Source organism: Protopterus annectens, chromosome 17.part0 (assembly GCF_019279795.1).
Source record: "Protopterus annectens isolate FY-2018-M chromosome 17.part0, PAN1.0, whole genome shotgun sequence".
Classification (NCBI taxonomy): domain Eukaryota; kingdom Metazoa; phylum Chordata; order Ceratodontiformes; family Protopteridae; genus Protopterus; species Protopterus annectens.
Window position 1 is genome coordinate 308,431,957 of NC_056751.1, and position 17,299 is coordinate 308,449,255.

General features: G+C 41.4%; 1 protein-coding gene across 1 annotated transcript in view; it reads left to right on the forward strand.

Annotated features, from left to right (window-relative positions):
• QSER1 (glutamine and serine rich 1) overlaps positions 1-17,299 on the forward strand; it is a gene marked incomplete at its 5' end in the record, with an annotated part of 2,529,639 nt that overhangs the window by 242,273 nt on the left and 2,270,067 nt on the right. Inside the window, one exon of the mRNA XM_044059174.1 lies at positions 13,385-13,501. Within this exon, the coding sequence (XP_043915109.1) occupies positions 13,385-13,501 (117 nt within the window). The remainder of the gene's footprint in view (positions 1-13,384; positions 13,502-17,299) is intronic.

Genomic DNA, 17,299 nt, shown 5'->3' on the forward strand with positions numbered 1-17,299 from the left:
TGCATTGCTAATGTATGCACATTGTTGACTATGTCCACATTTGAATGTTCCCTTCCTTTTTCTCCGTCTTTGAACTTCTTGGTTAGTACCATTTTCCAATAAATGTTTTAAGTTGCTTGAATTCTTGTAAACTACTCAGATTTTCATTCTTTAGTTTTTGGCAGGTCCATGGCAGCAGCTATAAATCTGGTTTCTTGCACACATCTGCACATGAGTGTCTCAGTGGACGTTACAAGTTCAGTGGTCACTGTTATACCAGCCCTTGTTACTCGATTCCTGTACGCAAGGTATACAAAACTTCCCTCATCTGGTGGCTTCAATCCCAGGATCTTTGAGAAGGATGCCCCTTTATTTGCGACCCCACCCCAATCCATGGTGGCCATTGCTCGGGCAGGACTGTCCAAGGCATGTGGTCCCCGAACGAGACCCTTCTGCATAGCAGTGTTCTAGAGTTGAGGGCGGTCCTTCTAGCGTTGCAGGCCCTTCATGGCTCTCTCCCTCTGGGAACGATTGCAGTTCATTCAGACAATATGTAAGTGGTCTGGTATATCAACAAACGGGGGAACCAAGTCCTGTCCGCTTTGCCGAGAGACCATGAGTGTGTGGGAATGAGCGATCTCCACCAACCGTTTTCTGATAGCAATGCACATTCCGGGTCTGTCCAACATTTTGGTGGGCAAACTGAGCAGGGCTATCCTTTTATCCTACAAGTGGTCTCTGAACCCTTGTGTAGCAGAACAGGTCTTTCTCAAGTGGGGTCAGCCTTGCTGCGATCTCTTCACATCGCTGTCCAATGCGAAGTACAGTAAGTTTCTCTCTGATTTCCCCTCAGGGGGAAGCCCCCAGCAATGCTCTTGTCCATGCTTGACCACCTGGTCTTCTTTATGTGTATCCCCCGCTATCTCTAATGTCAAAATTCTTGCAGAAAGCTCGTCGGTTGGAGAGCAGGATTATCCTCATAGCCCCATTCTGGCTTTGTCAAGTTTGGTTCCCTTGCCTACGGTCTCATCTAGTAGCTTCACCCTGGATATTAGATCCCATTCCGGGTCTCATTTGTCATTCCTGTGGAATTCCTCCCCCAAATCTGGACAGCCTAAAGCTTACTGCTTGGTTGCTCCAGTTGCACTAATTGTCAGGACTCCCGGACTCTCTTCTCCTGTTGAGTCCATTTTGGTGGCGACCCACAAGTCCTTCACCCGAAAGGTGTACTGTAGTAAACGGAAGCGTTTCTCCAGTTGGGCTTCTCAGAAAGATTTGGATCTGTTTTGCCACCCCAGTTCCAGCAGTATTAGAATTTCTGTCTCAGATTTTCCAACAGGGGGCCAGCTCTTCCACTGTTAAGGTCCAGTTGGCGGCTATATCCCATTTTCATGTAGGAGAAAATTCAGGTTCACTAGCTGCTTCTAGGATTTGTAAGACCTTCATCAAAGGCACCTTTTTGCTGAGACCTCCGATTAAGCATCCTTCTCCCTCCGTGGGATTTGACCTTGGTTCTTTAGGCCTTACTTGTGCCTCCGTTTGAACCCGCAGCGTCAGTTGGTTTAAAATTCTTGTAGTGGAAGACAGCCTTTCTGGTTGCTATCACCTCGCTAGGAGAGTGTCTGAACTTCAAGCCTTGTGTATGAAATCCCCATACTTAGTTTTTCATAAGGATTGGGTGTCTCTAAGGACAAACCCTTCTTTCCTCCCTAAAGTCGCTTCAGAGTCAAATATCAATCAGTCTATTAATCTCCCAGTACTCTTCCCTAACCTTCAAAATAACGGGGAATACAAGCTTCATTTGCTGGATGTCCACAGACAGTTACACTTTTATTTACATAGGACTAAGCCCTTCAGTAAATCAGTTATTTGTTTCCTTTGCCAAGCCCTTTTTGGGGATACCAGTTTCAAAGGTGACGCGTGCTAGATGGATTTCACTTTGTATTTTGCAAGTGTACAAGGATCATGTATTACCAGAACCAGACAGGGTTCATGCTCCTTCTATTCCTTCTGTGACTACTTCTGCTGCTTTCTGGTCCACAGTTTCTCTGGATGACATTTGTTCAGTGGCTACCTGGGCTTCCTCTCACACTTTTATTACTCATTATAAGTTGGACAGGGTATCTAAGAGGAAGGGCTTCTTTTGGTTCTGCAGTGCTCCGGAATATCCTTCCTTAAGGGCCTCCCAAGGTCTTTGGTAGCTGGGGACTCTGTCACACAGGTTGATGACCAAATTAAGTTAACTACTTCAGATAAGGAAGTTATGTACTCACCACAAAGTTCCATCTGAGTAGTTTGACTTTGTCATCAAACGTTCCTCCTTCCTACCCCCTGACCTTAGTGGTTTGTGATAGCCTTGGACTCGGACTTTCTGGGTCTTGTGAGCGTAGTCTGTGTGATCAGTCAGGTTATGTCTCTTGGGTTGATGTGTGTCACTCTGTGGGTGGCAAACTCGATCTGAGGGTTGGAAGGAGGTTGCAGTGTAGTTATGGTTAAGGGGGAGGAGCTTGGAACTCTGATCTTAGCTTGGAAAGCTGCCGGCTCGCATCCATATCGGATTCGAAACCCACAGGTTGATGACAAATGAAGTCTAACTACTCAGATGGAACGTTATGGTGAGGGCATAACTTCTTTATATGCTTACAAATGAGAGACGCAAGCTTTGCGTAACTTTGATAATGTACAGCACGTGGTTAACAGAAACGGGTCCAAGCACATGGCTGCAACTGTAAACCACTGTAACACTCACAAGGAAACCCCGTAGTAGCTTTCTAGCAAGATGTTCTTTGTGTTTCACTGTTGCAGTCATTAGGTTTGGGTAATCTGCTGGCAAGGTTGCCCTCAGTCGGCCTGATTAACAAAGTCTTGGGTCCTGTGTCGGTTGCTGTCCCTTCTTCCATGACGTCAGTCAGGGGTATAAAACATGCAGCCGATGCCATTACATCAGTCTTTCTTGCCGTGTGGTGCCCGAAGCAGAAGCAGTTCACAAGTGCCGGTTGGCCGACTCCTGAAATTTTCATTTTCGAGTTTCAGAACCGAAGTCTTCAACTTAAAGCTAAGTACCCCGTTAGGGAAACATTTTCTTGCTCCTTACCGATGTCAGTAAAAGTTAATAATTGCATTACTTGTGGAAAGCAAATACCTCATAAAGATTTTCATTCGTACTGTTTTCCATGCCTAGGCCCTGACCACGACATACCTTGCTGTCTGTTTTGTGCTTTATTTAATCAGCGCACTATCCGTCGTCGGTACATTTTTGCCTCTAAATATTTTGGTTCTCGGTTTAATTATCCAGAAATGTTGGTTAGCCATTCGACTACCGGGATTCCGAAAAAACACAAAGTTAAAGACAGAGACAGGCCGCCGAGGTCCAAAACTGCCGACGATGCTTCTCCTAAGCCAGTCGCCAGTATGCCGGTACTCAGTGAGGCGCTTTTGCAGCCCCTGATTCCCGCTACTACTGATTTGCAGGTCTCTACTGAGACCCATTCGGAGTCCGGTATGCCGTGAGATGCTTCATCTATGGAACCCGCAGATCTCTCTACCTTGGATGGGTCTGGAGCCACTATGCAGGCACTGGCTTCTGAGGGTGTATTCAGGCCTACAGACTTGCATATTAAATTGACACCGCCTTCAAAATGGCTGAAGATCTAATTACTCTAATCAGGGGTAGTCAACACCCCCCTCTAAGAGGCCTAGGCCTGAGCTTGATTATGAATCTTCTGATCAGGATTATGTTTCTTTTGACTCTTCTAATGACCTGGATTTGTCTATACCTACTTATGAGGATTCTGATGCAGATGATTCTATTCCCTCTGCTTCCCTTCCTGAGGATTTTTCTTTTGGGGAAACTTTACATACTTTAAGGGAGCATTTCCACTGGGAAAGTCAGGAATTTTCTGATTCAAAAAAGAGGTTTGGGGATTTCCTTCTTTTACCTCAGCATAGGCCTTTGGCTATATCTCCTGTATATTGTTGATTGTGTGTTCTCGGAATACTGTTTGGCCCCTGATTCCCTGCCTCTGGCTCCTAGTAAACCTGACAGATACTACAGGGTTCTTGAGTCCCACAAGTTCCTTTTCAAAAATCCTGTTGCATATCCAGAAACCATTTCTCAGGGGCCCAAGGGCATTAAGGCTTCTACTGCTAAAAATCCTACCCCTTCTGATAGAGACTCCAGGGCACTGGATAGATGGGGTAAAAAAGTTTATACTTCTGCAGTCTTGGCAATCAGAGCTTTAAACTGCCAATTTCATATGTTAAAATATCAACAGTATATTATTGGACTGCTTAAACAGAAAATGATGTTGATTCCTGTTTGTGTGGAAAGTAAAGATTTGCAGGATTTAATGCATTCTGCTAAACAAGTTGGAAAACATACTTTGCAATGTGGTTTTGATTCTTTAGAGGCCTTCTGCAGGGCTGCTGTTACTGGGTCTGTGCTTAGAATGCATGCTTGGCTTAATGAGCAATCTTTGCCTGATCATGTTAAAGCTAAATTGTTGGATGCTCTTTTAAATCAGGACCGCCTGTTTGGCAATAAGGCTGAAGACGTTTTAAAAAAGATGGAAGATAAAGCTAAATCTATGCAGACTGTTAAAGATTTCGTACAAGTGCAACCTCCAAAGTTTAGTAGGCACTGGCCTACTAAGAATTGGTCCTTTCCAGCCCCTTCCAGATCTTCTCAAGCCAAGCCCAGACACAGCAAAAACCCCAGGTTTCAGTCCCAGGGGACTCTCAGATCTAAGCAGTGGGGGCTTCCACTTCCAAATCTGGAAATAACAAGATACCCCCCTATGGTAAACAGTCTCAATGACTTCCTTTTAAAATTTCCAAGCACTTATCTTTTAACTGCCCCTTTGGGAGGAAAGATTGCTCTTTATGCAATGAACTGGGAACTCATAACCAAGGACAAATGGGTTTTAAATATAGTGTCCCAGGGATACAGATTTCATTTCCACACGTTGCCAACACCAAACAGGTGGCCAGACCACCCCCAAAACAGTGGGCAGAGGCTCAAAAACAAGTACTTTCCCTCTTAAACATGGGGGCTATTCAACTGGTACCAGAAGAGGAAAAGGGACAAGGTTTGTATTCCAGGCTTTTTCTGGTACCCAGAAAAGACAAATCATGGCTTCCAATCCTGGACCTGTTTACTCTGAACACCTTTCTGGAGATTCCAAAATTCAAGATGCTGACTCTTCACCAGTGACTTCCTATGCTAGCAAGGATGCCTGGTTGGCAACTCTAGAATTAAAAGAAGCATACCTGCACATCCCAATCGGGGAATCTTGCAGAAGATACCTACGCTTCAAAGCAGGCTACTTGCATTATCAGTTCTCTGCACTGCCCTTTGGCTTATCTACTGTGCCCAGGGTCTTCACAAAGTGCTTGGCTCCAGTAATTGCATTTTGCAGACAAAGAAATATTCAAATATATCCATACCTGGACGATTGTCTAATTCAGGCAGAAAACCAGGCCATACTTTTAAATCATTTGACATTTGTAAAAAGGGTTCTAACTTGTCTGGGGTACACCATAAACAAAAATAAATCACAACTGGTACCTTGTCAACAGATTACATTCTTGGGGGCAAGCTTGAATACAACTGCCCAGATGGCTTGCCTCACGCCAGAGAAGCAAATTCATTTGATAACCTACTTCAAACAAGTGGCCACAAAAACCCTGCTATCTGCAAGACAAATACTGCAAGCTTTGGGGTTCATGGCCTCCTGCATTCTTCTAATTCCATATGCAAGACTGTATATGAGGAAACTACAGTGGTATCTAAAATGTCTATGGAGTCAACATTGTCACAGCCTGGAAACAATGATTCCTATCATACCTTGCTTATGCCTGGAGTTTCTGTGGTGGGCAGAGACCTGCCACCAAAACAAGGGACTACCATTCACACTACCCTCTGCCACCCAAACCCTAACTATAGATGCATCAGACTATGCATGGGGGGCTCACCTGGCAGGGAAGTGCATTCAGGGCAAATGGAACTCAAATCAAAGGCACCTACATATCAATCAAAAAGAGATATTAGCTGTACAGAATGCTCTGACAGCCTTCAAGGACTACATTGTTCCAGGACAACTAATGGTAAAGATGGACAACACGGTTATGTGGTACATAAGCAGGGGGTACACATTCCTACCCCCTCTGCAGACTAGCCATGGCATTGTGGAACACAGCCTTGAGCTACCAAGTGCACCTACAAGCTCAATTCCTGCCAGGAAAATTTAATACACTGGCAGACGGGCTAAGCAGAAACCTCATGGACCCACACAAGTGGAAACTGGAACCACAGATTTTCAACATGTTGACAAGTGAATGGGGAGCCCAGACATAGATCTATTTGCCTCCACCCAGAACTACCAGTTGGACAAGTTTTGCACAAGGACTCCCCACAAACAAGCCTGGAAAGTGGTTGTTCTGTCATTCAGCTGGAAAAACCTATCAGTCTATGCCTTTCCCCCTCTGCCTCTGCTCTCCAAAGTTCTACTAAAAGTCAAACAGGGCAAACCAAGGATGATTTTGATTGCTCCAGACTGGCCGCGCCAACACTGGTACCCCTTCCTGCGCAGTGTGTCACAAATCTCCATGGCACCTGCCACAGACCCCTTCCCTGCTGTCTCAGCAGGAGAACCAAATTCTGCACCCTCAGCTTCCAACATTGAGCCTTACAAGCCTGGCTAATCTCTTAAATTCACTCTCATCATCCCTCAACAAACCTGTGATGGATGTCATCTTGGAGGCGAGGAGACCTAGTACTAGAAAATCTTATGCTGACAAATGGAAAACATTCTTATGCTGACAAATGGAAAACATTCTGTGGCTGGAACCAGTCTTTAGGGATGAGCACAGCAGCGCCCAATTTACCTCAGATTTTGCAATACTTAACTGAGATGCTTCCCAAGGGCTTGTCTTTTTCCTCCATTAAAATCCACGCCTCAGCTATTTCAGCTCACTATAACACAGAACCACCCCTCTTCTTTCATCCTCTGCTCAAGCAGTATCTCAGAGGGGCAAAAAACTTGAGACCCCCCCCAGGAGAGCTCCTACCCCTGCCTTAACTTTGTTTTGGAGAAACTCACTCTACCCCTTTTCGAGCCAGCTGCTACTGCAGACTTAAAATTTCTTTCTTTGAAAACAGCTTTCCTTTTAGCAATCACTTCAGCTAGAAGGATATCTGAATTACAGGACCTTATGGCAGTGGTGTCTTTCATGTGGATAGGGTATCTCTCAGGACCAGTCCATCCTTCATACCTGAGGTGGTTTCCAGTGTGGCTCTTAATCAGTCCATTAATTTGCCAGCCTTCTTTCCCAATCCACAGAACAAAGGGGAACGGATTCTGCATTCCATGGATGTGCACAGACAACTTAGATTCTACTTGGACAGGACTAAATCTCGAAGGAAATCTGAAAAATTGCTGGTAGCATTTGCTGCAGGGGCAGAGGGGAAGGCTATTTCAAAACAAACCATTTCTAAATGGATAAGCCATTGCATTCATTTCTGCTATATAAGCACCATGGAAAACCTATCCCCCAGGGAATCAGATCTCACTCCACCAGGGCTGCACCTACTTCTGCAGCCTTTCTCAGAGGTGTTCCAACCAGGGATATTCTAGAAGCTGCTACCTGGAGTTCTGTTCATACTTTCATCAAGCATCATCATTTACCAATTTTTTCTAAATCCAGAGCTGGCTTTGCCACTGCTGTCTTGCAGGGCCTTATAGCTGGCCGTAATGCTGTATAAATTTCTCCTCCCAATCATAGCTTTGGGAATCTACCCATATGTAATGACTGCAACAGTGAAACACGAATAACATAGTACAGTTGTGTACACATACCATAAATATAGATGTTCAAGTGTATTCACTGTTGCAGTCTTGGTTGCCCTCCCTCCAGCACCCTACTGTTCCCTGGCTATACCTCTACTTTCCTTTACTATGCTTAAAAGCCTTTTTGGTGTGTGTGCTTTTGGTTGGAGGTATAATTTTGTATTTTTAATTTTATTTGCTCCCCATTAGGGGGACACCTGACATCTGGGGCAAGAAAAACTGATGTAATGGCGTCGGCTGCATGTTTTATACCCCCTGACGACATGGAAGAAGGGACAGCAACCGAAGCAGGACCCAAGACTTTGTTAATCAAGGCCGACTGAGGGCAACCTGCCAGCAGATTACCCAAATGTAATGACTACAACAGTGAATACACTCTTAACATCTACATTTATGGTACGTGTACACAACTGTACTGTCTATGCTCTGGAAACTGTACAAGTCTCAGTGAAGCTTAAGGGTGAGTCAGCAAATTCAAAGCATGTGCCTCACCCAGTTTCATAGCCAACTGCCGTAATTGTGGAGGAAGTCATGAGCCTAAAGGAGAAAAGTGTTTAGCTTATGGTCAGCACTGTCACAAATGTAATAAGTGGAATCATGTCAAAAGGTTTTGTATATCAAGAGGTACACATTTATATTAAAAGGGAACCTTCCTAAAAACAAGGTAATTTAGAAAGCTGCAACTGTACTCTTTGTTGATGGTGTGTCACTGCTTCATGAAACAGTCAGTGCGGTAGATTTAAGGGCAAAGAATGAAGTATTTTGTACTGTTCGGATGAATGGAAGACCGATAGAGCTCAAAGCTGACACAGCTTCAAAGTGCAGTGTTATGTCAGCAGAAATATTTGCTAGAGTATGTGCTGCTGAGAAACTTGATTTGGCAAAGTGTGTGAAGCTTGTTGCTTTTGGTGGTGAAGAGATTCATTTGGAAGGCTCAGTAGTACTTTCATGTTACTCTGCTGGGAGAAGCTGCGACTTATTTTATGTGGTCAAAAGGCACGTACAGTCATTAGGGCTCAGAGACGGTATGAAAATGGGACAGCTTTCATTTAATAAGGAAGTCCATCATGTTAGCTTAAAATACCACTGTTCTAATTTCACCCAGTATATTTTCTCTACGTATGCTGATCTTTTTGAAGACAAACTAGGCAAGCTTCCAGTTGTTTATCCTTGAAGTTAGACACAGGTGTCATTCCAGTTGTCAGACCAGCTCAAAAAGTTCCAGTAGCTATGTAGAACACAAAGCCAAGCTAGATAAAATGGTGCAACAAGGTGGTGTTTGTCCATTTGGTTCTTCATCCCCAACTGAATGGGTATCTTCCTTGTTGGTAGCTTTTAAGAAAAGCTCAGATGATATCAGAATATGTATTGATTCACGAGATTTGAGCAAAGCACTGAAAAGACATCATCTAATGCATACAGTCGAAGTTGCAGCACTGATGCCAAATGCCACTGTTTTTTGTCGTAGATGCAGTGTGTTCATTTTTGCAAATTTTGCTCGATAAGAAGTCCTTTCTACTTACTACGTTCAGTGCTCAGTTTGGCAGGTACAGATTTTTGTGAATGCCATTTGGGATACATTCTGCCAGTGAAGTCTTTCAGCGTGCAGTGGAGCAAATTTATTGTGGGTACCTGTGCTATTATAGTAGATGATATTCTAGTAGGGGGTAATGGTGAAGATGAGCATGACAGAAACTTCAAGGAAGTTTTATAAAGAGCTTGTCTAGTGAATCTTAAGCCAAATCCTAAGAAGTGCAAGTTCAGGCTACGAGAAGTCACTTATCTTGGTTATTTACCAGTTCAGGCTTACAACCAGACCCTTTACAGCTATTCTTGAGATGCCTGCTGCAGACAATGTTCAAGCCCTTCAACACTTCCTTGGCATAGTTAACTGCCTAGGCAAGTTCATTCCAGATTTAAGCCAACTAGCAGCACTCCTTAGAGAGCTGACACAATGATGTACAGTGGATATAAAAAGTTTACACACCCCTGTTAAAATGCCAGGTTTTTGTGATATAAAAATGAGACCACAATAAATCGCTTCAAAACCTTTCCCACCTTTAATGTGATGTATAACCTGTACAATTCAATTGAAAAATGAACAAATCTGTTAAGGGAAAAAATATAAAAAATAAAAAAAAAGTACATTAAGCTGGGTGCATAAGTGTGCACACTCTTAAACTAATACTTTGTTGAAGCACCTTTTGATTTAATTGGCATCTTGGCCACCCAGGAACCGATCCTACAAAAACGAGGGTGAGAGGACTAGTGTTTTGGCCGTCTGTGTCACAAGGCATTGAGAGAGTACCTTCATCTTGTTCTGTATGTAATAGTACAAAGCTATTTCAACAGAAGGAACCACTTCAGCTAAACCAGATTCCTGAACTACCTTGGTCGACAGTAACCACTGATATTTTCGAGTGGAATGGTCAACATTACTTAATGTTAGTAGACTCTTATTCCAGCTGGTTTGAGATTGACCTGTTTCCTAACCTAGCATCCCCTACTGTCATTACTAAGGTGAAGCATTATTTTGCAGTCCATGGTAGTCCACGTAAAGTTATTTATGACAGTGGTACAGTTTACTAGCCAGCAAATCAAAAGATTCGCCGAAGAGTGGGACTTTGCAGCTATTCAGGACTACGTGTAACATGAGTAGTCAAATAGTTTGGCAGAACGTGCAGTTCAAAGTGCAAAACAGTTACTAGAGAAGTCAAAACGAGGTAATAGTGATATTTTCCTGAATCTCTTGAATCTCAGAAATGTTCCTCATGATAAATATCTTGGTTCACCTGTCCAGAGATGTTTGTCGAGAGAAACCAGAACTACATTACCATTCCGCAGTAGTTTATTGGTTCCAAGTGCTAAAAATAACAGATTTGTGAAAGCACATCTGTTAAAGAAACACCAAGCCAAGAAGTCTTACAAAAAGTCTAGCAAACCACTGAGTCCATTACTGAAGGAGAGACAGAGAAAATGCAAATGTTATGATCAGATTGGGGTTAAGAGTATTTGCCCAGAACCGAGATTATACATTGTGGAATCACAAGAAGAGTTTATATGGAATTTGTAACTTTTGATGTCTGTCCATTTCTGTACCACAGTACCTAGGTTTTGAGACTTAAGAGAATATTTTCAACAGTGGCTGATTGATATACAGGTTAAAGGTATGATAACCAGGTTTCAAAACAGGTGTTAGTCTAACAGGAATATTCATCAGGCTGCATCTTCTGTACAACAGGTTCATAGACATCAAACATACAAATATTGAGTTAAAGACCAGACACAATAATGACCTCTTAGGTTTATGGATTTTGGAATGAATACTGGCTTTTTGCAGAATATCATATGTCAACATTGGATATACTGCAAATGGATGATAGGGTAAAATTATTATTACCAGGCAAGTATAGGTTTTCATACAGGAAAGGCAAGAATGAGTGGTTGGTTTAATCATTACAAGAAAGGGAACAAAACTGTTCAAAATGGTGTACAGATGAGATTGGATGGCAGCAAATTAATGGGATGCTATCCTTGTGGACACTGTAGTTTTTGTAAGTTTGTCCCAAAACAAAAGTCCTTCACTTTCCCCAAATTGTTCAAGGTTTATGATATTTTGGTTCATCGAAATTGTAGCAGTGGTTGGCTGGTATATATGGCCAAATGTACATGCCCAGCATTTTATGTAGGACAGACATCACATCTGTTTAAACTAAGGATATCTCAGCACTGATATTGGGTGTGCCAGAAGTACAAATGCACTATATAAGCATAGTTTAAAACATACCACTGCTAAATTTTCATTTACTGTTATTGACAGAATTCAGGAACAATATATGCAGCAGGAAGGTCTACATTATCATCTTAATTATGAGGAACATATGTGGATAATTAAATTAATGGCTTTGTTTTCCCCATGGGTTAATGAACATGTATAATTAACCAGTAGAATTGTGGAGGTAATTTACTGTTTTCATTTATATGTGGTTTTTTGAGAGCACATTTAGTTGGCACTGATGAAAGCTATAAGGTATGCTTTTTTCACGTATTGGTGTTCGGACTTGATGTTTATGTGCTTCAAATCTGGACAAAATCTGTTTATATTTGAGTTAACTTCGAGTTTGAACGAGAGCTATATTGTGTGCTGGCTTGTGGAGTTTTTTCATTGTGCTTTTTTGGGCCTTGCACCTTTACCGTACTTGCGTGGGGGTTGGTGATGTTTGGAGCCTGTGAGAAAGACACCATCTCAGACTGAATTGTCCAGTGTTCCAGTTCCTGAGGATGTTCTAGTAAATATCCTTGTTCCTGAGATGAATCCCTAAGTTCCTGATACGATTTGTTCACCTAAGCTAAACCCAATTCTGAATACTATGTTACTAGATCAGGTCGTATTTCCAGACCCATGTTACAGATGCATGGCAACTTGGACATGAACATTGTTTGTAATGTCAGTATTATTGCATGTTGTTTTTTAATGTCATTTCATTGAAGACAATCTATTTAAGAGGGTGGATGTAGATCAGTGTATGTACAACTTTAAGAAGCTTTGTAGGGGCTTTCACAAGTATATAAATACTGAGCACGTGCAAGCCTGATCTGTCTGGAAATTCTGGACGTCTTGCATACTAGTAATGCATAATTTCTTTCTTATCCTCAGTAGTCCACTGTATCATCTTTATGGCTGTTTTGGCCTGTCAGTTTGTGATTTTCGTGGACTGCTACTTCTACAGCAGGAGGCTATCCTCCCCTGAGCCTGGCATAGCTAACTTGTAGGAATGTTTCCGTGTCATGAAGGTTCTACAGCATCATTTTTGCCAGTCCTGACACCAGAGCACCTACAGGATTGGGCACTTTTTATTCTGGGACTTGTGCACTCAGCTGTCTAATTTTTTAACTTACTTCTGCCCATGATGTATGCTATATAAAATTCAGTTTATATATCGTGTCGTCTTGGTGAGATTTTGTGAAAGATGGGGAACATCTTGTGAAGGTACTTAACAAGACTTGTTGATGTATTCATTTCCAGCAATGCTGCTGTCCTTTGCTTGCTTGTTTGTCATCACTCCATTCAGACCCCGTAATCAGTGTAATACACCAGGTGCTGTTAAAACTGTAAAAGGAATTGTCACACATTTTCAAGGAAAGCCAAAGTGTAATGCAGAAAGACCACAGAGTTGAACAGACAGGAAATGCTGGATAATTTTTTATATATAGCAATGTAGTACATGTTATAGGGAAAGAAAACATTCTGTAGTGAGAAAAATATTGTGCTGTAACTGTCCATTGACAGATCGTGAATTAGATTGCTGGATCCAGCAGGCAGATATGTTTCTGAGTGCCATAACATTCACATGCATAGATAATAATTCTGAAACTGTTAGCTTTTACTTTTCATGATGTCATAAGACAACTTAAATGCTTTCAGTAGTCTTTATAAAATAACCAGTTAGCTGTTTAACCAAAATGGCTTTTGAGTAGCACAGTATCTTAACATTTCTCAAATATTTTGGTCAGTTCTGATCAAGTGATAATTCTTATTTTTATTTTGTTTAATACAGTGGTCGTTAAGGACTGGGAGAGAGCCACCAGCTATATGGAAAGTACAGAAGGCCCTGTTACAGAAGTATATGCCTGATCTGAGAAATGGACACCGAGAATTTGTTGCAACAAACAGTGTAAGTAGAACCTCAGAAAGCAGCAGAAGAGTCATTTGACAGAATGAGAATTGGGAATGGCTGTAGTTAGTTCTGAAGAACTTTTTTTATACAGTAGACTTGTGTTGAACAGTTATAGCCTGTAATGTGTTATTCTTTCAGAGAATAGTTAATGACATTTTAAACATTATTTCTTTTATTATCTAGTTTAACCAAACTATACAAACATTATGTAGTCTTAGTGCATGGTGCAGTTTTAATCAACTAGCAATTGTTTTCAGTAAAATAATGGTAACCTATTCATTACTTACCTTTTATACAGGTGTTAACAATCCAAAGGTAGTTTTCTCAATATATTTTCTAACATGGTCTAGTTAGCTTGAACACAGTATCTTCCTCTAAAGTTTGCATTATTAGGCTTAAGTATTATACATAGTTTAGTCAGTAACAAACTAGTGCACACAGAGTTCACTTTTTGTTACTTCCCTCAGGTTTCTATTGAGAAAGTTTTTTTTTTTTTTTTTTTTTTTTATATAAAGTACTTCAGTCTAAATATTAAAAACTTATACTATATACACAACTCCTCCGATTCTCTATTTTTTTAGTATTTCTATCCAGTGTCCTTTTTGTACTGAATCCAAGACCGGCACCTTACTTTAAAATTGCACTTGCCTCTCCCATTTAATCTCCTCTTCCATCCTGAACTGGACGATTAGTTTTCTCTTCCATTTTCTTATTATTTTTATTCTCTATTATACATACTATCCAAGGTAGCTCTAGTTGCATGATGTCTTGGAGAATCCTGCATTGTCAGTCCTAGTAAAAAGAAGCTTTCTGTCAGTAGAATTTCACCTGGGTTACTTACGCTATTGTTACCCTTTTATAATGCAGTCAGGAAATGTCAAGAGGCAGGTGTGTGAGATTCAAGCTTCTATATTCAGCTGTCCTCAGAATATTTTTTCTTGGAGGGTCAGAGACATTTTTGGATGCAGAACAGACTAAGGAGGAAATTAAAAAAAAAAAAATGTAATCAGCGAAAAGGTATGTGTGCTTCTCATTCTTTTGACAGTAGAACTCAAATAGCAGTAAAACCTACTGCAGTGTTCCAGAGGAAAATGCTTGAGGAGAGAGAGAAAACAGAACAGGAGATGACTAGAAGAATCGGTAGTACCTTGGACTTGAACCAGAGTTTGGTGTTCGGAGATGGGGATTAACAGGAGAAAGACCATCAACTTTGAAATCAGTGGGAGAATGTAAAGCTTCAGTCACATTTATGAAGTATGGCTTTGCAAGAAAAAGTGCATTGAAAAAGACTGGGACTTTTGTTGACTTTGATAAACTTGTGGGTGGACTGTAGAGCATATACCCCACTTTACCATTAATGTTTAGAAGGACATTACAAAGAGAAAATTAAGTAGAACAGTTTTTGTTTTTATTAATATTTGTATGAAACATTTTATGATCTCAACCACTATATATATAGTAAAGCAGTTTTGAGTAGTGTGTACTCGGGGGGGGGGGGGGATTTTAAATGTGAGGGGAGACTTTTCATTGACAGTGTGTTATTAGCAACTACTTTTTTAGGTGCAAAACATATAGACTTTACAGTATAACAAGAAAGGCTTGACAGAAACAAGTTTAATGTTACTATGCTGTGATCTTGTGTTGGGGTGGGATTAGGTGCAGTGATGCACTGATTATATTGTATGTAGAATTAAGATATATTCTCTTTATTTAAAAATAGGGAAAACCTAGATTAATTCCCTTTAATATATCAGCAAGTGTTTTTGTAAGCATTTAGGCTTATCCTTTTTCATTGGCTGTTGTAAGCACAAAATTATCATTTTGTGAAGTTACCCCCCTTCATCTATTTAAATGTATTGTCCATCCCACTGTATTTCATAGTGCCAGAATACTAAGTGCCCAGCTCCATCCAGTCTGCCTTCCTGTTATAAAATTAGTGGCTCTTCCCTTAGATTGCTAAAGCTCGAGTTACTTCCTGCCTAGTGCACATTGCATCTCTTAGGATATTAACCCTTTCTTTACATTTTACCTTTAAAATCTGTAACATCTGGAACAAAACCACTGATTGATTATTGGAGAGGCCACATTTTCCTCTCGGTAGTCATCTTGGGATTATTGATTGTCTTTAACTGCTGGTGAGAGAAGGAGCATAGAAACATTATTTCCTGGAGACTGTTGCTCACTAGAAAGCCTGAAAACTGCTTTGTAGGTGCCATTCCGGAGTTTGTGCTTACATTTTGCTTCTGGTGAGATATAGGTCAGAGGACATTGATTCCTGACTGTCTCTGGGCTGTGAGTGTCTGTGTGGGGTGATCTTGATACGTCTGGTTGCTGTTCAGGGTATCTTAACAAGAATAGGCTCTAACAAGCCTACAGACCCCTGCATTGTCTTGGACAAGACTTTTGAGCACCGAAGACCCTGTGGCCTGCTTCTGTTCTTGGTATTAGTGCTACTGTTTTATTTCTGGTGAGGGAAGAACCAAAGGGGCATTGTATCCCAGCCAGTAGTGGTAGCCAGTTAAGTGAACCCCCACTAATCATCAGTCTTGACAAAGCAACTTCTTTACAGTAAGTACGGCTTGATTAGCAGCTGTTTAACCTAATTTTAGAATTTCTCCCTAAATGCTTTAGCCATAAATCATTGGGGTTTACTTCAGTAGTTTCTCCAAGTATTTGGCAGAGCCTTCTATAGACACAAGCACCTTGAGTTGTCATCTTTCCTGTAAAACCACCCCTGAAATTTTACCAGTACCTGGTTGCACATACGGCAACTAGTTTGCAGTGACGAGCAGTGTTTCCAGAGTTGTAAGCCAAATATTTCTGACATTACTTTAGACATTTGTGGTGAGAATATAATAAAGGGCATGTTAACGTGGATATGAACTTTCCCACAATCTTTACCAGCTTAGTGTATATGAGCATCCTGATGCAGTGTAGAAATTGCCTTATGTTTACTGATGCCCAGCTAATTCTCAAACTGTTAAGGTATATGAGTGATGTATTTGTACAATGTCACTGGAGGTAGAGCTCTTAAATAAAAGCACTCCTAATGTCACAGGTTGTCAGTAGTACAAACGCTGCACCAATCACACACAGTGCAAAGTCGACTCATAGAACCACATATGCTGAGCCACTTAAATGTGACTTTCCTAAAACTCAAAAACCTCTTAGACCAAGTACAAATCATGGCCCTCAGTAACCCCAAATGGATGCTTTTAAAGCACCCACCTCAACATGTACAACCACAACTCATAGAGCTTCTACTTCTAAGCCTTTGTGGCAAGCCACCAAGCAATCCAGCATTCTGGTCATTGGAGAGACTGTTGTGTGACACATCGATGTCCCTGTCACCAGGACAAGTAAGGAGAAAGTGACGGCCATTTGTTTACCAGAGGTGAGTATCCACCAAATTATACACACACACACACACACACACACACACGTTATTGGACCAGAAGTAGAATATGACAGTCATAGTCCATTTGGTTGTAAATGACCAGAGATGTGCCTCCCGACTATGTGAGAAGAGACATAATGGAGCTCTTGAAGTACGTGTCTCAGGTTAGAATGATCCCAGCATTGAGCAACATTTTACCTTTTCCAAGGATGATGACACAGTACGAACAGAAGGTGATTGACTTTAATCATTGTCTTTTTCTGATGTCATTCTAAGGGGATGCAGTATTTGTCAGCATGGAAGGAAATTGTCAACTGACCCGATGGTCTGCACCTCTCCCCTGTAGGCTTTTGAATATTGGCAAAGACATTGTTCTCCCCCATGGTACCTTTTTAGGC